The 22,566-nt window shown below is 48.7% G+C and overlaps 1 protein-coding gene across 1 annotated transcript in view; it reads left to right on the plus strand.

The window, feature by feature from the left end:
* The first annotated feature begins 236 nt into the window (after positions 1-236).
* LOC112117428 (tRNA wybutosine-synthesizing protein 4-like) overlaps positions 237-22,566 on the plus strand; it is a 28,073-nt gene continuing 5,743 nt past the window's right edge. The window contains exons 1-8 of the mRNA XM_024215369.2: positions 237-293; positions 3,517-3,641; positions 5,716-5,797; positions 6,171-6,351; positions 7,210-7,366; positions 7,834-8,023; positions 8,586-8,693; positions 9,339-9,429. Of these exons, the coding sequence (XP_024071137.2) occupies positions 237-293; positions 3,517-3,641; positions 5,716-5,797; positions 6,171-6,351; positions 7,210-7,366; positions 7,834-8,023; positions 8,586-8,693; positions 9,339-9,429 (991 nt within the window). The remainder of the gene's footprint in view (positions 294-3,516; positions 3,642-5,715; positions 5,798-6,170; positions 6,352-7,209; positions 7,367-7,833; positions 8,024-8,585; positions 8,694-9,338; positions 9,430-22,566) is intronic.

Raw genomic sequence — 22,566 nt, forward strand, 5'->3', positions numbered from 1 at the left:
TTTCTTCGATCAGCCTTTAGCCCCGCCCTTGCCTCCATCCGCGACCATAGCGGCTGACCAATAGCCTGACTGTGGCGGACGGCCCCGGGCTGGCCTCTCTATCCGCCCCGGAGGCTGAGCTCTATCACCCTGGGCGCCGCCGGAAGCCGCTCTCCATGGTCTCAGGCAGGCCACTCTGTACATCGGGAGGTTTCTCACTGCTCGAGTGAGGGCGCCGGTTGCTCGGCAGCGGTGGGATGGGCCGGGGCCGGGGCCGGAGCGGGAGGGGGCGGCGCGCGGCGCGGGACGAGGCGGTGAGTGAGCGCCGGGATCGCGCGGCCTTGGCCCGCCCGGCGGCGCTGCGGGTTAGCTCCGGCCCGGTTCGGGCAGCCCGGGTGCCGCGAGCCCATCACCGCCCTGCCCGCCCCGTATCCCCGCGCGGCCGGGGAACTGCCCCGAGCTCCGCCTCGCGCGGGGGGCGGCTCCCGGCGGAGGGTTTCCCCAGGATGCCGATCCGCCCCCAGCATTTCATGACAAGGCACCTGGCTCTGCTGGGCACAGGTGGGGCGCGGACTGTCTCACCCCTTCCGGGTGTCCCCAGGCAGCGCGTCTCCGCGTGAGGCCACCGCCTCTTGCTGGTGGCCGCGCTGACAATTTTCCCTAAAATTCTTAATTAACTTTAGGAAAAACAAATAAAACAAGAACGGCCGAACTGGGTCAGAGCAAAGGTCCATCTAGCCCAGTATCCTGTCTTCCGATAGTGGCCAATGCCAGGTGCCCCAGAGGGAGTGAACCTAACAGGCAATGATCAAGTGATCTCTCTCCTGCCGTCCATCTCCACCCTCTGACAGACAGAGGCTAGGGACACCATTCCTTACCCATCCTGGCTAATAGCCATTAATAGACTTAAATATGCATATATGTGTCCAAATATTCTAATTTATTCATGAAGGGTTTTTTTGCAGACTCGATAATAAAAATAATGTACAATTGTGTCTATTCTTTACTGGACCTAAAGAAAATAGATACACAAATAAGATATTTTGCATATTCTTGTCTTTTGTTGTTTCTTTTGCTTTTTGGTTGCTTTTTAAAAAAGACTTGCTAGCTAGTAAGTTTCACAGCGGACTGATATCAACAAATATATAAATATAAATTTTCACAGCAGACTTACTCAGCCTTGCAACCCAGGGGACAAATTAAACCCTGGATGGGGAAGTGAGCATGGAGACAGCAGGGTCCAGGGGTAATGGGAGGCTGGATGGGAGCCGGGGGGTGGGGGGGGGCAGGGGCGATGTGTGTGTGTGTGTGGGGGGGGCAGGGCCAGAGCCGGCGCCTGTGTGGCCAGGGCCCTGAGGCCAGAGTCCCAGGGCCGGGACAGACAGTGGGGGTCAGGGGCGATGAGTGTGTGTGGGGTGAGCTCAGGGCTAGAACCCTAAGTTCCACGACCGGAGCCTGCTGCCTGCCACCCCAGGGCTGAAGCCCGAAGCCCAAGCTTCACCATCCCCAGGAAGGTGGGGAACTCACTGGCTGCTTGCTTCTCTGGCATTTGTGGCTCCAGGTGGGGAGGTGGCCCTGGGGGAGGATCCACTGCTTTGCCCTGCCCCCCCAGTCACTGCCCAGGAGGCTGTGGGTGCAAAAAAATCTCCTGGTGGCCGCATTTGAGAAACGGTGAGCTAGGGTATAGCACCCATTGCCATTGGGGAAAGCAGTATTTCAGATATTGAGGGTTAAGTTAAGAACTCTGTCTCAGCTTGGAAGTAAATTGTTGCTCCAAAGAGAGTGAAATGTGCATGTGCAACATGACTTACTTCTGAGGAAATTTTGCGCCACTACTCGTGCAGAATTCATGTCCCTGGCAGATTTCTTTGCTTCTCCACAGAAGAAAGACTTCAGTCAGGAAGCAAAGAGAAGCCACAAGAGTGGTCACATGCCCCTCCCGCGCAACATGGGCATCTTGGTTTTGGTACCTGGAGCAGCTGGCAGAGATGTAAATCACAGCAGGGCTGAGCATGGAAGTGCTTGCTATTGCAGTGTGCCTGGAGCTGAGGAGGGGCAGGGCTGGGGATGCCCGAGCAGGTCCAGCTGCTAGTCCTGGCTGGGGAAGGACAGGACTACTTCTTCCCTTGCATGGGCTGCTCCTGGGGCCAGGTCAGAGCTGCTCCCAGAAATCTCCCCTGGCTGCAGGAAGCTCCATACACCCCCTGCTTCCTGCCCTCATTGCTCCCCAGCTGCAGGGGAGGAGTCACTGTATGCGGAGCTACCCCCCTCCATGCATCTGGACCCCCCGTGCTGGGCCCCAACCATCTTCACCTGGACCCCCGCAGAGTCTCATTCCCCCTGCACCCAGAACTCCCCAACAAGCCCCTGTGCATCCAGATCCTCCCCCACACGGACCTCATACTAAGCCCCTCCACACTTTGATACTGCTGGGCTGAGCCTACTTGCCCCCACCTGGATTGGAGGGCAGGGCTGGGTGTGCCTGTGAGACTCTGTCCCTCTTGCTCACTGTTGTGATGCCCCTGGCACAGAGAGGCAGGGCCCTGAGGTCTTTCTGTTTCATTGATGGAGCCCGGGCTCTAGGACTCTGCAGGGTGGGAGGGTACCAGAGTTCCAGCTTTAGTCCAAGCCCAGAGGTCTGCACATTGCAGTTACATTTCAGTGTATGGTATATAGAGCAGTATAAACAAGTCATTGTATGAAATTGTAGTTTGTACTGAGTTTGCTAGTGCTTTTTATGTAGCCTGTTATAAAATTAGGCAACTATCTAGATGAGTTAATATACCCCCTGGAAGACCTCTGTGTATCCCCAGGGGTACGCGTACCCCTGGTTGAGAACCATTGGCCTGTGGCAACAGTCAGGAGGAAGCAGTGGGGATGAGGTGGGGCCTATTGAGGCACTTTGTGCTGCCTGGGGTAGAGGCCTCTGCAGAGAGGAGGCTGGCTTCTCCTTAGCTGCTAAATCACATTATAAATATTATATATTTTCCTAGTGTAACTTCAGTGATGATGGGAGTGTTCTGCCATCATGGGGTGGGGCAAGAGCGGTAGGTGCAGGATCCTGAACAAGGTCCTGACTCCCTTTCTAGTACAGCTTTGCAGTCTTTACAGAAGAAGAGAGGAACTCTCTCTGCCTCTGATGCCTATGGCATAGGGTTACACTGCGGCACAAAGAGTTCATGCATCAGATTTGGACTGCATATTGGGCCACTGATGCTCTAGTCTCCTGACCTCACATACGCCGTTGGTGAGTCCCCATGACTGGTATGGTGGATGGCGATAGTGTATCTATGGGTACAGCAGAAGTGTGTAGTCTGTCAGTGCCCTAGCCCTGCTGCCGGGCAGCGTGTTTCACTTGGACATTGAGGAAACTCACTGGGCCTGTGAGTCTCCAAGGGATGGATTAACTTGGTTTCTAAAGGAGGAAAGGGCCTGCGCTACCCTGTTTAGATCCAGCTGTTTCCTTATGGCTACTCCTAGGTAGACATCAGCGGACAGAATGTGAGTGAGCAGTCCTTCTCCTTGTTCCCTGTTCAGATTCAGGGCACTAACGATAGCAGTATTGTCAGTAAATGCTCCACCGCTGCTCTTGGCTACATCCAGGATGGCTTCCTACAGTACTTCGTTACCAAGAGATGCAGACGAGCGCCGCTGATTCATTGGTGAGGAATGGGCTTTGGTTTGTTTGGTTCTTGTTTCTTGGTTCAGTAGGAGGGGCTACTGTTACTTAGTGGGAGGGGGGATTGCTGTGATTGATTTTATTTTGTGGGTAGAGCTTCCATTGTTCTGTACTGTCAGTAAATCATAGCCTGACCTTCAGTCTTGGTCATTCTTTTTCTTAGTAATGGAAATGCACTGTCATGATTGAGCAGAAAGCTATGCTCAATGTTGAGGTAATTTTTCGGAGTGTTCTAAGATCCACGTGCACAGTGAGATTGTCCTAAACATTACTGTGCAATAACAGGGGCACAAGTATACTTTAGGGTGCAATTTTAGTGTCATTTGGTAATGGAGTTCCTGAATTATAGGCTCCCCCCAAAGATAGGTTTTAAAATTTTCAGATGGTGTAACAGGGTTCCACTCACTGCAGGTGCACCTCCTTATGGCTGGGTTTGGGAATAAGCCCTTGCTCCCATTTCACACCCCTTTCTATTGGTTGCTTGTGCTGTGGCCTCTCTCTCCGGGACTCAGGGTGCTCCTTCTTCATGACTCGTCCCTTTGGCCGAGTCACTGTATAGTCCTCCAGTTCTGAGGTAACAAAATCCCACCGGACAAGCTGTCCTTGTGCTGTTTCAGGCAATCTTCTGTTTCAACTCCAGTTTGTTTGCCACTTTTGCAGTGGCTGGTAGGGGAACCTGGGCCCATCTGCTATTGTGGTCTAGCCCAGGGACCCTGTAACTAGCAACCTAGGTCTGCTAATTCTCAGACCCTGTTGCTGTTTCCCTGGGCTCTTTCCTGCTCCACCTCTTTATCTCTTTGCATATCTATGGGTTTACCACTGGAGCTTCTACCCCTCTCTGTGGCTACTTCACCTTCTTAACCACTTGTCAAATTCCCTAGTCCAGGGCAGGATCCAAGGCTTATCCTGTCTCTGCATTTACTCCTTGACCTTGGCCAACTCTCTTTTTCTCTAGTGAGTGACTGCAGAAGTCATCCTGCCTCCCCCTCCTTCTCTCACTTCCTGGCCATCCCTGCTCCTTCTCTCAGCTGGGCTTCATCTGCCATTAGACCTTATCAGTGTCTGGTTCCCCTGCAGCATATAAGGTTAATTGGCCCTTTCTGGCACACAATTAAACTTTTTTTCCACAGGTCTAGGGAAGAAGGCTATTAACTTTCATAAAATCTATGTCACTGGATTGTCCCAGTTTAGAAATATTTCAAAACTTACTGTTCTATAAAACGTTAGCACCACTGCTTACAGGTAGTTTCATTAGTAGCTCTTTGGCGATTTACTCATTTGAATCCTTAGGGGAACAGACATTGCTCCTTAAATCAAAGGATGAAGAGTTCAAATCCTCCTCCAGGGAGATTTGCGTGCTATGCATGTTAGTGCTCTCAGTCTGTCTTTTGCCTGGTGTAGTAGAGGCTTATGTGGGAGGGTCTAGCTGTCAAGGTGAAAATGACACCAGAGAGGATGGCATGGGAGTCCTGGTCAGGATGAATCAGTTCTGTGCCAGAAGAGGCCCATTGATTTCCAGCATTAGGCACAATTGACTGGGTCTGTGCTGGGAGCTGGGAATAGGCATGCTTGGTGCAGGCCACAGGCACGTAATGCTGAGACTAGAAGATGGGGGAGGAGAACACCAGTGGTAATGAATGGGCCATTTCACTTCAGAGGACATCCTGGGCATACTTCCCCACCGCTCAGCTACCAGCTCTGCCCTCCTGGACCCTCCATGTCCTCAGTAGGCCTGGAGTGGCCTTGGGAAGGAAGGACAGTGGTAGCTGCTGGGCTGTGAAAAGCACATTTACCAACTGGAGGCAGCAAAGGGGAAAGGAAGCAAGATCCAGACTGCCTACTCCACTTCAGGGGCTAGAGTAGCGGGAATGGGCTATGCATGCTCTTCTGCAGCACAGGGGAATCACAGAGGTGTGAAGTAGAGGAGGAGGGAATAAGGCCTTTTGGGAAAGGAATGGGTTCTGAAGGAAAGGAGTGAGGTTCCCACCAGCTGGGGAGTGTGGTGTTTTTGAGTGAAAGGGGAAATCTGGATACCACAGTTGGATTTTATTTCCTAGGGGTTACTATGTCCGGGCCCGAGCTGTGGATCATTGTGTGCGAGAGTTTCTGCGACAGAGTCAAGGCCACCCCAGGAGACAGGTGAATTCTCTGGGGGAGGAGTGCAGGGGCTGAGCTCCCATTGTGGGTCTGGGAAGACCTCTGTGGTGTCTGTGATCTGCATTAGTGTGGCATATCCTCTATGATCCCTTCCCAGGAAGGCACAGATGGGTATATAAGACTGGCACCATTAGTTGCCCACTTTAGTTCTTTGAGCCTGGGCAGAGTAGACAAAATCATTGGGAGGGGGCACTGTCTGTGTACATGTTCCTACTACTGGGGCTTTGCCATGCCAGGCTAATGCCCCATGGATGTTGGCACCTACATACTCTGGTGCTTTGTGCCCTGCAAATACCCAGGCTGCTGCTGGAGTTAAATAACATTTCTCTCTCTTTCCCCCCCTCTCCCCCCGCAGATCCTTTCTTTTGGTGCTGGCTTTGACTCCCTGTATTTCCGCCTCAAGGCTGTGGGTCTTCTGAGTTGCACTGTGGTGTATGAGGTAGATTTCCCAAGTGTAGCAAGCCGAAAAGCTGCTCTGATCAAGGGTACGAAGGACCTGGCCATGGTCGTGGGAGGAGTTGCAGGGAGAGAATCAGGTATGACGTTTCTGGCTGCAGCAGGCTAGCCAGAGTGCAACTTACCTGTCATCAGATGCAGAGGCAGAGTATATAGGTGGAGTGTGCACAAGGGATACTGGGAATACACTGGTTGTAAGTTTGCTGGGCCTTTTGCAGACCATTCTTGACATTGTCCCTCTGTGGTCTATTAGTGATGGGAGTCTGTGCCACGGGTTTTCCCAGTCTCCTGCCCAGTGTTCCTTCTAATTTTTCCCACATATGTGTGGAATGAATTTTGTTATGTGCACCAGTATGGAGGTGATGTGTCACACATCACCTCCATATTGGTGCACATAACAAAATTCATTTGGCGGGGGTGGGGCCAAGGGGTTTGGAGTGTGGGAGGGGGCTCAGGGCTGGGGCAGAGGGTTAGGGTGCGGGGGGGTGAGGACTCCGGCTGGGGGTGCAGGCTCTGAGCTGGGGCCGAGGATGAGGGGCTCAGGGCTGGGGCAGAGGATTGGGATGGGAGTGTGTGGGCTCTGGGGTGGGGCCAGGGATGAGGGATTTGGGGTGCAGGCTGCCCTGGGGCTACAGTGGGGAGAGAGGACTCCCCCCAGCTCTCTTTCCCCACAGCAGCACCTGGGCTGCGGGGGGAGAGGCCCCGGCAGGGCAGGGGCAGGGATTGGGGCTGAGCGCCTGCATGGCACTTAATAGGCTGCTGTGCAGCTGCGCAGCTTAGAGGGAACTTAGCTCCTGCCCCCACATGCTGTCAGTGGGGGTGGGGACACTGTTGAGAGTGGGTTGTCTTGTGGGGGTGTACCTGTCACTCCTGCTGCTGCCAGCATATCAGCAAGAGGTTAGTGTTGTAATGAGGGTGTCTGGATTGTTTTCCCCCAGGAGCCATGAGCTTTGCTGTGGAGGATTATAAATTGCTGGGAGTGGATTTATCTGAGCTGTCTAAGCTGGAACAAGCCCTAAAGGAGGCAGGCCTGGACCCTGAGGTTCCCACCATGCTTTTAGCAGAAGTGGTGCTCACTTACATGGAGATCAGCAGGTTGGTTGGCTCACTGTCTTCCCTGTTAGCTAGGTGCCTAAGTGGGTGCAGTGAGGACAGTATTAGTATGTGGAGAGGGTCTGAGAGAGGGAAGTCTGATCCTGGAGACCTGTATCTAGACCCTTTTGGCTGTTCCCTGGGTGAATTGTGGAAGCCACTGGTAGCTACTTAGTTAGAGCTGCCATGGGGTAAATCCCTTCGTTAAGTTGGTAATGTGCAGAACTACATCTCAAATGGGAATAGCTCTGGATCCTGGCAGCTCCTCGAGCCCTCTGGGCAGCTGGGGGAGGGCTCTTGCAGCTTCCCAGCACCAGAGGCTTCTCTGCTCAGCACACTTCCCTCCAAACAGAAGAACCACCTCCAGTGGCACCCTCTGTGGATCTGCAGGAAGGATCCTGGTGCCTGCTCCCATCCCTGCTGGGGCCACAGCCTTCTCAATTTCTCTCCTCTGCCTATGGCTTTGACAGGTCGGATGCTTTGATCCAGTGGGCAGCTCAGCATTTCCCCTGTGCACAGTTTGTGGTCTATGAGCAGATGCACCCCGAGGACCCCTTTGGTCGCATCATGCAGCAGCACTTCAGCCGGCTGAATTCTGTGCTGCATGCCCTGGCCCAGTATCCCGATTGTGAGGCGCAGAGGAGACGCTTTCTCCAGCGGGTAGGTGGTTATGCTCCTGGAGCAGGTGTGGGGTCTGAGCCATCTGGGAAAGAGCATAACTTCAGAAGGCAGGGATGTTCCCACTGGGCTTTGGTGTGGGTTGGTCAGAACCAGGCTAGGCATAAGAGGCACTACCCTCTCCAGCAGCCACATGGCCTCCTCTCCCCATGCCCAGTCTCTTAGAGCACCTTCCCTTGTCTGACAGCTCTCTCCATGCAGGAGCTAGTACACTGCTCATTGTAGTGAAGCTGCATCCTTCAGAGGGTCCCACAAGTTCAGGACCTATTAGCTGGGGTGCAATGAGTGTTGACTCTGAGCTAGTCACAGCAACATGCTCAGGATGTGAATCCTGCAGCCAGGAGGTATGCCCCCACCATGGGGACTGAGCTGTCCATGTTCGGGCCAGCCAATTGTGTGGGAATCTGACCAGCACTGCCAGTTTGACTATGTTTTAGGGTTGGGAGCAGGTTGGGAGCCTGTCACTGGGGGAGTGAAGCCCCTGCTGTGAAGGAGTGGAGTGGGTTATGCTCTGTCCCTGAGGGAATGTGGGTCTCTGTTTTAGGGCTGGGCCAAGTGCAGCGTCCTTGATATGAATGAGTTCTACGCCAGCTTTATCCCCGAAGATGAGCGACGGAGAGTGCAGGCTCTGGAGCCCTTTGATGAATATGAGGTAACTTTACCCCCTTTCTTTCTTATGCCAGGGGCCTGGTTCTAAGGGGCTGTGCACTGTAGCTTCCCTTATGGTCATGAGGCTGGTTGCGCAGGTGCTGCTGGGGATATAGGTGTTACTAGGTAGACAGAAGAGGCCCTGGGAATCTGAGACCCAGTTAACATGGAGCCCGCTGGGAAGCTTCCCATGAAGCTGGGGCAGGCAGCAGATGTTCTGGCCTTTTAATATATGTTTCAGTGACTGCCTGCCTCCTGCTCCCACAGCTGGCTGCACAGGCCCCATCCCATGGGCAGAGTCAGACCCCGTTCCCTAAACTTCCCAGAAGTCAGTGCAGGCCCCAGTGCTGTAGCTTACTTCCTGAGTGGGCCTCTGCCCTCGCTTCAGTCTCCAAGTGGGCTCAAGACCAGACCTGAGGTAAAGTGTCTGGATTATAGCAGTGTGGTCCCTGCACCAGAGACAGGGAAAAGGAGAGCTTTCCTGGTGCATTGTTGGCTACTTTGATATCATTTTTAATAGGGTCTGGGAATCGAACAGGTTAACCTTATCTCCATCTGCTGTGGGCCTGCAGCCCTTCCCCTACATCCCTCACCCCCCCGCCCCCCACTGCTGCAAAGATCTGAGTTTCTCTTTTCTGGCTTGCTGCAGGAATGGCACCTGAAATGTTCACATTACTTTATCCTGGCTGCATCGAAGGGGGAAGAGCTTACCTGGACTCCTCTATTCTCCAAGATGCCAGGTAAATATGAACTGACTCTCATTGGCACAGGCCTCTGAAAAGATCCAGGGATATAGCCTTTCTCTAGAAAGAGCACATGAGATTCTGCCATCTGAGCAGACCTCTCCACCCTTCCTGCTAATGATGACTTTGCAATCTGTAGCTGTCATAAATAGAGAGAAGGGTAGCATAAAATCTCTCTTTGGCAGCTGTACTAAATCGCTTTACCTGTAAGGGGTTAAGAAGCTCAAATAAACCTAGTTGGCACCTGACCAGAAGGACCAATAAGGAAAGAAGATACTTTCAAATGGGGGGGGGGGGAAAGAGATTTGTTTGTGGCTCTCTTTGTTTGTTCCCTCTCCGAATGGAGGGAGAGACCAAGCAGGTACAACATCTCCTGAAAATATACCTAGAATGATCCATCTAAAATCACAGAAATTGTAAGTAGGCAAGGAAATGCGTTAGGTTATCTTTTGTTTTAGCTTGCGAATTTTCCTATGCTACAAAGGTAGTTTTATTCTTGTTTTTGTAACTGTGAAGCTGAGTCCAGAGGTGAGTCCTCTGTGTTTTAAATCATTTTATTACCATTCTGATTTTGCAGGTGTGATTCTTTTACTTTTTTCTTGATAATAAAGTTCTTCTTTTAAGAACCTGATTGATTTTAGTGTCCTGAAGATAAAGGGTCTGGTCTGTACTCAGATTGCAAAGACAATTAGTTGGTATATTATTCTCAAGCCTCCCCAGGAAAGGGGGTAAAGGGGCTTGGGGGGATAGGGATTCCATGTGACCCTTCCCTGAATTTTTGTGCAATTCACTTGGTGGTGGAAGCAATACTGTCCAAGGACAAGGAAAGGAATTTGTGCCTTGGGGAAGTTTTTAACCTAAACTGGTAGAATATAAGCTTAGGGGGTCTTTCATGCGGGTCCCACATCTGTACCCCAGAGTTCAGAGTGCATTGGGAAACCCGACAGTAGCACTGAGGTCAGCATTGTACCCTGCGATGTTGGTGTCCTGGCTCAGTGGGACTGAGTGGTGAGAGCTTTTCATTCCTTCAGGTTGTTGCACTCTTCTAGTTTTGAATTATTCTGGATGGTGGCTGCAACTCCTCCCTCCCACCCACTGCTCATTTGTGGCATTCTCTAGACTCTGTCTCTCTGATTTCCTCACTCCTGCCTCCCCACAAGGCCCTTGTCAGGGTTCCTTCCCCACTCTGAACTCTGGGGTACAGGTATGGGGACCCGCATGAAAAAACTCCTAAGCTTATTTTTACCAGTTTAGGTTAAAAACTTTTCCAAGGCACAAACTCCACCTTGTCCTTGAACAGTATGCTGCCACCACCAAGCGATTTAGACAAAGAATCATGGAACGTTGGAGTCCTATTTCCCCAAAATATTCCCCCAAGCCCTACACCCCCTTTCCCGGGGAAGGCTTGAGAATAATATCCTCACCAGTTGGTACAGGTGAACACAGACCCAAACCCTAGCTTAAGAACAATGAAAAATCAATCAGGTTCTTAAAAGAAGAATTAATTTAAAGATAAAAGAATCCCCTCTGTAAAATCAGGATGGAAGATAACTTTACAGGGTAACAAAAGATTCAAAACAGAGGATTTCCCCTCTAGGCAAAACTTTAAAATTACAAAAAAACCCAGGAATAAACCTTCCTCTTAGCACAGGGAAAATTCACAAACTAAAACAAAAGATACTGTAACGCATTTCCTTGCTATTACTTACATTTAATATTACCGAAATAGTATCATTTCAGTGGGAGCTGGATTACTTGCTTGGTCTCTCCCTTTGTCTCCGGAGAGAACACCCACACAGCACAAAACAAAGCCGCCTTCCCTCCCCCTTCTCCCCACCCCAGATTTGAAAGTACCTTCTTTCCCCATTGGTCCTTCTGGTCAGGTGCCAACAAGCTTATCTGAGCTTCTTAACCCTTTACAGGTAAGGAGGAATTTTATGTTACCCTTAGCTGTATGTTTATGACACGTCCTCCAAATCACAGATGGTGCTGGACAGCCTGCTCCACACTGGCTGTGATTTCTTCCCGGAGCTCTAGGAGAAAACAGAATTAATAAGACACAGGCACCTCTAGATATACTACTGAATATAGAAAACCTAACAATATTTTCCACATTTCAAGGATGATTTTAACCAGTTGATTCTGGGAAACTTTCACTGGAGAGTGCATCAGCTACTTTGTTAGAAGCTCCTGAAATGTGTTGTATTTCAAAATCAAAATCTTGGAGAGCTAAACTCCATCAAAGAATTTTTTTGTTATTGTCCTTGACGGTATGAAGCCACTTCAGCGCAGCATGGTTGGTTTGCAGGTGGAAATGCCGTCCCCAAACGTATGGGTGTAGCTTTTCCAAAGCATACACAATGGCGTAACGTATCAGAGGGGTAGCCGTGTTAGTCTGAATCTGTAAAAAGCAACAGAGGGTCCTGTGGCACCTTTAAGACTAACAGAAGTATTGAATGCCCACTTCATCAGACGCAAGTGTCTGATGAAGTGGGCATTCACCCACGAAAGCTTATGCTCCAATACTTCTGTTAGTCTTAAAGGTGCCACAGGACCCTCTGTTACAATGGCGTAACATTCCTTTTAGCTGATTGGCCAGTGGCTTTCCCTCTCAGACAGTTATTTGCTGAGAAACACGACAGGATGGAATTCTTGATCCGGTCCTTTCTGCATTAAAACTGCTCCCACACCATGCTCGGACACATCTGTGGTTACTAGGAAAGGTTTGTCAAAGTCTAGGGCCCTTAGCACAGGGTTAGACATGAGTGTTGTTTTAAGCTGGTTAAAGGCCTTCTGACACTCTTCAGTCCACTGAACTGCATTTGGCTGTTTCTTTTTGGCTAGGTCTGTCAGTGGGGTGGCGATTTGGCTGTAGTGCGGTACAAATCGCCTGTAATATCCGGCCAAGCCTAAGAAGGATTGGACCTGTTTCTTTGTCTTTGGGACAGGCCACTTTTGAATAGCATCCACTTTGGCCTGTAGGGGGTTGATAGTTCCTTGACCCACCTGGTTTCCAAGGTAAGTCACTCTGTTTAGGCCTATTTGACGCTTTTTAGCCTTAACAGTTAGTCCTGCCTCCCTTATGCGCTCGAAGACTTTTTGCAGATGCTCCAGGTGTTCTGCCCATGAATCAGAAAAAATGGCCACATCATCAAGGTAGGCGACTGCAGATTCTCCCAATCCCGCTACGAGACCATCTACAAGTTTCTGGAAGGTGGTGGGTGCATTTCGTAGCCTGAAGGGGAGCACATTAAATTCATACAGCCCTGCATGGGTGATGAAGGCTGACCTTTCCTTGGTGGGTTCATCTAGCGGTACTTCCCAGTACTCCTTGGTTAAGTCTAAGGTAGAGATGACCTGGGCACGTCCCAGTTTGTCCAATAGCTCATCTGTGCGTGGCATTGGATAGTTGTCTGGGTGAGTTACAGCATTTCGCTTACGGTAGTCCACGCAAAAGCGTATCTCCCCATGTGGTTTGGGAACTAGAACCACTGGAGATGCCCATGCACTGTTAGAGGGGTGGATTACACCCGCATGTCCTGGATCTCCCGTTCTATAGCAGTTTTGGCTTGAGGAGACACCCGGTAAGGTTGAGCTCTAATTGGGCGAGCATTACCTGTGTCAATGGAGTGGTATGTCCATTCGGTCCGTCCTGGGGTGGCTGAGAACATCGGCGAGAAGCTAGTGTACAGCTCCTTGAGCTGCTGTCGCTGCATACGTCCAAGGGTCATGGAAAGGTTCACCTCTTCCACGCCACCGTCACTTTTCCCTTCGTAGTAGACACCTTCACGCCACTCAGCGTCATCTCCTCCCTGGGCTGTAAACTGGAAAACCTTTAATTCTCTGGAATAAAAGGGCTTTAGAGAATTAACATGGTATACCTTAGGCTTTAGGTTTGAAGTGGGGGATGCTATGAGATGATTAGCAGCTCCCAGGCGCTCTTGGACCATGAATGGCCCTTCCCACGACGCTTCCATCTTATGGGCTTGGAGCGCCTTCAAGACCATGACTTGGTCCCCTACTTTGAAGGAACGCTCTCTGGCATGTTTATCATGCCAGGCTTTTTGCTCTTCCTGAGCATCTTTTAAGTTTTCTCTAGCAAGAGTTAAGGAGTTTCGGAGGGTGGTTTGTAGGTTGCTTACAAAGTCTAGAATGTTAGTTCCTGGAGAAGGCATAAACCCCTCCCATTGCTGCTTCACCATCTGTAATGGCCCCTTAACCTCTAGGCCATACACAAGTTCATATGGTAAAAACTCTAAACTGGGATGTGGTACAGCCCTGTAGGCAAAGAGCAACTGCTGCAACACTAGGTCCCAATCATTGGAGTGCTCATTTACGAATTTACGTATCATGGCTGCCAAAGTTCCATTAAACTTCTCCACCAGGCCATTTGTTTGATGGTGGTAAGGGGTGGCAACCAAGTGGTTCACCCCATGAGCTTCCCACAGGCTTTTCATGGTCTCTGCCAGGAAATTAGTTCCCGAATCTGTAAGGATGTTGGAGGGCCAACCTACCCTGGCAAAAATGTCTGTTAATGCCTGGCACACACTTTTAGCTCTGGTGTTGCTTAAAGCTACTGCTTCCGGCCATCAGGTGACAACATCCATGAAAGTCAATATGTACTGCTTTCCTCTGGGTGTCTTTTTTGGAAAAGGACCCAGAATATCCACAGCTACTCGCTGAAATGGAACCTCAATTATGGGGAGTGGCTGGAGAGGGGCTTTGACCTGGTCTTGGGGTTTTCCCACTCTTTGGCACACCTCAAAAGACCAGACATAGGCCTGCTTGATGATTTTCGGGGCAAGTTTGAAGACTTGCAGAAGTTGAGATTCTGCTTAGCCTTTCTTATAAACCCATTCATGCTTGATGTGATCAGCAATGGCTGTCCGATTCCCAAAACCGTGGTTACAGAAAGATCTACTGTAGAAATGGAACTATTGGAACTCAAGGAGGATGAGGCTGTCAAGGTGATGTATAAATCACAGTCTGCAATCAAGTTCTAGAAGCAAGTGCCCAAAAGGAAATATACTAACTCAAGAAGACTAGTGTGTGACTCATTTCAGTTTTCGGCACAACATACGACTGTGAATCTCTGTACTCTGTGATGAAGTTAGTAAAATCAAAACATCTGACCGAGCTCCTCCGCACCACCTTGACAACATATCAACCAGATTTCCAAAGACTTACGACCAGGATGGAGACCCACAAGGCCTCTAGCTCTAGCAGTAATTAGCCATGATTCAGTAAGTAGGATGTTAATATTTAAAAAAATGCATGTATAAAGGTTGTGCGTGTCTTGCGGCTCTCAAACTTCTGAAAATTATATGTGGCTCGGAGGGTCAGTAAGTTTGGCCACCCCAACATACTATTTTTTTCTACAGGACCCCTGCCTCATTCAGTGCATAGGATGAACAGTGCTTGTTGAATGAGCAGCTATTCAGTATTTTGTTTTGTTCCATTGTTCAATGTATGGCCCCATGCCTTAAGTATAGCAGTTTTCAAACACTGCTCTGAATACAGAATTATTTATTTCTTCATAAGCTTACCAGTTGTATTTGAGTGCTTCACAAACATTTATGAAAAGTATTTTCATAACAGCCCTGTGAGGAGCAGTGGTGGTATTATCCCTGTTTTACACACAGGCAACTGAACCACAGAGAGATTAAGATCAGAAGTATCCAGTAATTTTGGGTGCCCAATTTGAGGTACCTAGGGTTTGAGTTTTTCTGAGTATTTAGCATTATATAGCACTTCATATGTTCAAATCACCCACTGACTTCATTTGCAGCTGTGAATATGCAGCACTTCGGCAAATCAGACTTGCCTAGCACCACATAGTAACTCTGTGGCAGAGGCAGGGGTAAAATCCATTTCTCCAGGGGAGTGTTAAACTGTCTTAACCATGGCTATTGAATAGGGGACTGCAAACAGGGGAATTTAAGAGGGAGTTGTAATATAGACGCTATGGTTAGGAAGGGCCCCATCGCCAGTGCCAACGCTGCTCCTGTCTCCTCCACCTGCGCCTGTATTCAGACAGACAACATAACCATGGATGCCTCTACCCGATCCTGGCGTGGATTAGCAGAGACTGTGGCCCGCAATTCCCTCTCAGAAAGCCAGGCTGAGGGGACCATCCAGTGCGAAAGGTGCCTGCTGGTGGAATCTTTCAGGAAGCAGGTGGGAGACTTACAGGAGGAGGTTGCTAGGCTGAGGAGCATCTGTGCATACGAGGAATTCCTCGAGAGTATTCATATGGAGACATCCAAGGCTGAGGAAGCTATCCAGTTACTGAGGATGGCTGTCACACCAGCGGAGGAGGAGGATATGGCTCTGTCACAGGAAGGACAGTGGCTGCTGGTTACTTCTGGCAGCAGGCAGTGCTTCACCCCTAGTCCCAACCCACTCACCATGGTGACGGAAAACAGATATGCTGCCCTGGCAACGAGTGATGAGGAATCGCCCCCAGAGGAGGAGAAGCCATGTTACCCCCAAGACTGGGAGGATCAAAGCCACCACTCCCAGGACGAAACGTAGGGTAGTGGTGGTTGGTGACTCTCTTCTGAGGGGGACGGAAGCACCCATCTGTTGCCCTGACATGGCATCGCGGGAGGTATGCTGTCTGCCACGGGCATGTATCAGAGATGTTATGGAGGGATTGTCGAGGATCATCCGGCCCTCTGACTACTACCCCATGTTGCTCATCCATGTGGGCACTAATGATACAGCAAGGTATGACCCATAGCAGATCAGAAATGAGTACAGGGCTCTAGAAGTAAGGGTGAAGGAGTTCGGAGCACAGGTGGTGGTCTCTTCGATCCTTCTGGTCAAGGGTAGAGGCCCAGGCAGAGACAGATGCATCCTGGAGGTGTATGCCTGGCTGCAAGGATGATGTCGCCAGGAGGGCTTCGGGTTCCTTGACCATGGGATGATGTTCCAGGAAGAAGGACTGCTAAGCAGAGATGGGGTCCACCTATTGAGGAAGGGGAAGAGCTTATTTGGATACAGACTGGCTAACCTAATGAGGAGGGCTTTAAACTAGGTTCAACGGGGTCAGGTGACCAAAGCCCACAGGTAAGTCAAGAACATGGAGACCTGGGAGAAGGTTTGGAATTTGGGGGGAGCATGGGCTGTTAGAGATGGGATAAAGGAGAGACAAGACAGAACTGGTGCGGGAGTGGGATCAAATCAGTATCTTAGATGTCCGCATACTAATGCGAGAAGTATGGGGAATAAGCAGGAACAACTAAAAATGCTAGTGAAAAAACACAACTATGACATAGTTGGCATCAGAGAGACCTGGTGGGATAATATGCATGACTGGAATATTGATATAGAACAGTAGTTCTCAAAATTTTGTTCTGGTGACCCTTTTCACATAGCAAGTCTCTGAGTGCGACCCCCCCCCCCTTATAAATTAAAATCACTTTTTAATATATTTAACCCCATTATAAATGCTGGATGCAAAGCGGGGTTTGGGGTAGAGACTGACAGCTTGCGACCCCCCATGTAATACCCTCCCAACCCCCAGTTTGAGGACCCCGGTGTGTGTGTGTGTGTGTGTGTATGTGTGTATATATATATATTGCTCAGGAAGGACAGGCAGGGAAAAAAGGGATGAGGTGTTGCCTTATATATTAAATATGTATACGCTTGGACTAAGGTTGAAATGGAAATAGGCAACAGACTTGTTGAAAGTCTCTGGGTAAGGATGAAAGAGATAAAAAACAAGGGTGATGTTATGGTAGGGGTCTACTACAGACCACCTAAGCAGGAAGAAGAGGTGGATGAAGCTTTTTTTAAACAGCGAACAAAATCATCCAAAGTACAGGACTTGGTGGTGATGGGGGACTTCAACTACCCAGACAGAAGGTGGAGCCAGCTACTAGGGGGGAGGCTATTCTAGATTTGATTTTGACAAATAGGGAGGAATTGGTTGAGAATTTGAAAGTGGAAGGCAGCTTGGGTGAAAGTGATCATGAAATGATAGGGTTCATGATTCTAAGGAATGGTAGGAGGGTGAACAGCAAACTAAAGATAATGAATTTCAAGAAGGCAGACTTCAGCAAACTCAGGGAGTTGGCAGGTAAGATCCCATGGGAAGCAAGTCTAAGGGCAAAAACAACAGAAGACAGTTGGCAGTTTTTCAAAGAGACATTATTAAGAGCACAAGAGGAAACTATCCCATTGCATAGGTAAGATAGGAAGTATGGCAAGAGACGACCCTGACTGAACCAGGAGATCTTCAATGATCTAAAACTCAAAAAAGAGTCCTACAAAAAGTGGAAACTAGGTCAAATTAGAAAGGATGAATATAAACAAATAACACAAGTATGTAGGGACAAAATTAGAAAGGCCAAGGCACAAAACGAGATCAAACTAGCTAGAGACAAATGGGATGTCTTCAAGTCACCAGGGCCTGATGAAATGCATCCTTGAATACTCAAGGAGCTGACTGAGGAGATATCTGAGCCATTAGCAATTATCTTTCAGAAGTCATGGAAGACGTGCGAGATTCCAGAAGACTGGAAAATGGCAAATATACTGCCCATCTATAAAAAGGGAAATAAGGACAACCCAGGGAATTACAGACCAGTCAGCTTAACTTCTGTACCTGGAAAGATGATGGGAGCAAATAATTAAGCAGTCAGTTTGCAAACCTCTAGACAATAATAAGGTGATAAGTAACAGTCAGCATGGATTTGTCAAAAACAAAATGTGTCAAACCAACATGATAGCTTTCTTTGACAGGGTAACAAACCTTGTGGATAGGGGGGAAGTGGTATATCTTGACTTCAGTAAAGCTTTTGATACTGTCTCACATGACCTTCTCATAAACAAACTAGGGAAATGCAGCCTAGATGGAACTACTATAAGGTGGGTGCAAAACTCGTTGGAAAACCATTCCCAGTAGTTATCATTGATTCACAGTCCTGCTGAAAGGGCATAACGAGTGGGGTCCCACAGGGATCACTTCTGGGTCCGGTTCTTCATCAGTGTTTTAGATAATGGCATAGAGAGTACACTTATAAAGTTTGCGGATGATAGGAAGGCCAAAAAAGAAGGCCCAAAAAGAATTTTAGGAACAGTTAGCCGAAGACACAAAAAGTAATAGCAATTTTTTTTTTAAGGTACATCAGAAGCAGGAAGCCTGCTAAACAACCAGTGGGCCCACTGCACGATTGAGGTGCTGAAGGAGCACTCAAGGATGATAAGGCCATTGCCGAGAAACTAAATGAATTCTTTGCATTGGTCTTCATGGCTGAGGATGTGAGGGAGATTCCCAAAGCTGAGCCATACTTTTTAGGTGACAGATCTGAGGAACTGTCCCAGATTGAGGTATCATTAGAGGAGGTTTTGGAACAATTTGATAAATTAAACAGCAGTAAGTCACCAGGACCAGATGGGATTCACCCAAGAGTTCTGAAGGAACTCAAATGTGAAATTGCAGGACTAGTAACTAGTCTGTAACCTATCATTTAAATCAGCTTCTGTAACAGATGATTGGAGGATAGCTAATGTGATGCCATGTAGGGTGTTGGACTCACCCCTGCAGCGCCTCCTGCTGGTTATACTGGGAATTAGCTCAATCCAGCCCAGAGCACCGCCTGCAGGCCAGTGATCCGCCTTACTGCTACTGCCCCCGTGTCCCTCCCAGGACCCCGGTGCCCCTTTAACTGGGTCTCCCCCTCCCAGGGGAACCCCCATCCACTATCCCCACTTTGCCTCAGTATCAGGCTACTGCCAGTCTTCATCTAGTCACATGCCCAGGGGCAGACTGCAGTATCAGCCACTCATCACTGGCAAGGTTGGGTTTGGACCTGCTGCCTTGGCCTGCCCCTGGGCTGCCCTCTGCAACCCCTAGTACCCCTTGGCCTTCTGCTAGGCCGCAGCCTGGGGCTTTCCAGGCTGGAGCTCCCCAGCTCCTCAGCCTTTTCCCCAGCCCTGCTCCACCCAGGTACTCTGTCTTAGCTCCCTGCAGCCAGGCCCTTCTCTCTCTGAGTGCAGAGACAGACTGTTTGGCCTCTGGCCCACAGCCTTTTTATACAGGCCGGCTGTGGCCTGATTGGGGCGTGGCCCAGCTTTTAGAGCTGCAGCCCTCTGCTGGGATGCTTTTAACCCCTCCTATTTTAGGAGCGGGGTAGCCACCCCGCTACATGCTAATTTTTAAAATGGGCTCCAGAGGTGATCTCGGCAATTACAGGCCTGTAAGCCTGACTTCAGTACTGGGCAAACTGTTTGTTTGAAACTATAATAAAGAACAATATTGTCAGACATATAGATGAACATAATTTGTTGAGGAAGAGTCAACGTGGTTTTAGTAAAGGGAAATCATGCCTCACCAATCTACTAGAATTCTTTGAGGTGGTCAACAAGTATGTGGACCAAAGAGATCAAGTGGATATAGTGTACTTTGATTTTCAGAAAGCCTTTGACAAGGTCCCTCACCAAAGGCTCTGAAGCAAAGTAAGCTGCCACGGGATAAGACGGAAGGTGCTCTCATGGATTGATAACTGGTTAAAAGGATAGGTATAAATGGTCAGAATGGAGAGAGATAAATAGTGGTGTCCCCAGGGGTCTGTACTGGGCGCAGTCCTATTCAATATATTCATTAATGATCTTGAAAAAGGGGTAAACAGTGAGGTGCCAAAATTTGCAGATAATACAAAATTACTAAAGATAGTTAAGATCCAGACTGCAAAGAGCTACAAAAGGATCTCTCAAAACTGGGTGACTGGGCAATAAAATGGCAGACGAAATTTAATGTTGATAAATGCAAAGTTATACACATTGGAAAACATAATCCCAACTATACATATAAAATGATGGGGTCTAAATTAGCTGTTACCACTCAAGAAAGAGATCTTGGAGTCATTGTGGATAGTTCTCTGAAAACATCCACTCAATGTGCAGCGGCAGTCAAAAAAGCAAACAGAATGCTGGGAACAATTAAGAAAGGGATAGATAATAGGACAGAAAATATCATATTGCCTCTATATAAATCCATGGTACACCAACATCTTAAATACTGTGTGCAGATGTGATCGCCCCATCTCAAAAAAGATATATTGGACTTGGAAAAGCTTCAGAAAAGGGCAACAAAAATGATTTGGGGGGGAGGGATAGCTCAGTGGTTTGAGCATTGGCCTGCTAAACCCAGGGTTGTGAGTTCAATCCTTGAGGGGGCATTTGGGGATTTAGTTGGGGATTGGTCCTGCTTTGAGCAGGGGGTTGGACTAGATGACCTCCTGAGGTCCTTTCCAACCCTGATATTCTATGATTAGAGGTATGGAATAGCTTCCATATGAGGAGAAATTAATAAGACTGGGACTTTTCAGCTTGGAAAAGAGAGAGCTGAGGGGAGATATGATTGAGGTCTATAAAATCATGACTGGTGTAGAGAAAGTAGTTAAGGAAGTGTTTACTACTTCTCATAACACCAGGACTACAGATGACCAAATGAAATTAATAGGCAGCAGGTTTAAAAGAAACAAAAGGAAGTATTTCTTCACACAGTGCACAGTCAACCTGTGGAATTCCTTGCCAGAGGATGTTGTGAAGGCCAAGACGATAATAGGGTTCAAAAAAGAACTAGATAAATTAATGGAGGATAGGCCCGTCAATGTCTATGAGCCAGGACGGGCAGGAATGGTGCCCCTAGCCTCTGTTTGCCAGAAGCTAGGAATGAGCGACCGGGGATGGATCACTTGATGATTACCTGTTCTGTTCTTTCCCTCTGGGGTACTTGGCACTGGCCACTGTCAGAAGACAGGATACTGGGGTAGATGGACCTTTGGTCTGGCCCAGTAGGGCCATTCTTATGTACCAAACTGGGAGGGGTTGCAAGTGCTTTGGTGGCAAATAGGACAAATGCAAAATACTCCACTTAGGAAGGAACAATCAGTTGCACACATACAAAATGGGAAATGACGGCCTAGGAAGGAGTACTGCAGAAAGGGATCTGGGGGTCATAGTGGATCACAAGCTAAATATGAGTCAACAGCATAACACTGTTGCAAAAAAAAGCGAAAATCATTCTAGGATGTATTAGCAAGAGTGTTGTAAGCAAGACACGAGAAGTAATTCTTCCGCTCTACTCCACACTGATAAGGCCTCAACTGGAGTATCGTGTCCAGTTCTGGGCACCACATTTCAGGAAGGATGTGAACAAATTGGAAAGAGTCCAGAGAAGAGTGAAAAAATGATTCTAGGTCTAGAAAACATGACCTATGAGGGAAGATTGAAAAAATTGGGGTGGTTTAGTCTGGAAAAGAGAAGACTGAGAGGGGACATAACAGTTTTCAAGTACGTAAAAGGTTGTTACAAGGAGGAGGGAGAAAAATTGTTTTTATTAATCTCTGAGGATAGGCCAAGAAGCAATGGGCTTAAATTGCAGCAAGCGCGGTTTAGGTTGGATATTAGGAAAAACTTCCTAACCATCAGGGTGTTTAAGCACTGCAATAAATTGTCTAGGGAGTTTGTGAAATCTCCGTCATTGGCGGTTTCTAAGAACAGGTTAGACAAACAGCTGTCAGGAATGGTCTAGATAATACTGATTCCTGCCATGAGTGCAGGGGACTGGACTAGATGACCTCGCAAGGTCCCTTCCAGTTCTATGATTCTATGACAGTACGTAAAAGGTATGTGATGGAGGAAGGGGAAGGGAGCTAAGCCTTCTTGCAGTTCCCTGTTTCATTCACCACACATTTTCCAACTTTTGCAATAACTGAGATAGGGTTCTACATATCACATCCTCTTTTACCACACAACCCTGATACATCCTGTGCACTGAATGAGGATCTCTGGCAGGAGATGGGTTCAGACCTCCTAGAAGGACAGGAGTTTAAGAACATAAGAATGGCCATAGTGGGTCAGTGGCTGGTGCCAGATTAATCAGAGAGAGTGAACAGAACAGGGCAATTTATCAAGTGATCCGTCCCTGTTGTCCATTCACAGCTTCCAACAGTAAGAGGTTTAGGGACACCCAGAGCATGGGGTTGGGTCCCTGACCATCTTGGCTAATAGCCATTGATGGCCCTATCCTCCATGAACTTACCTAATTCTGTTTGGCCTTCACAACATCCCCTGGCAACATGTTCCACAGATTGACTGTGTGTTGTGTTAAGTAGTACTTCC

The sequence above is a fragment of the Terrapene carolina genome, unplaced genomic scaffold, assembly GCF_002925995.2.
Source record: "Terrapene carolina triunguis isolate 2854851 unplaced genomic scaffold, T_m_triunguis-2.0 Scaffold303, whole genome shotgun sequence".
Lineage (NCBI taxonomy): Eukaryota > Metazoa > Chordata > Testudines > Emydidae > Terrapene > Terrapene triunguis.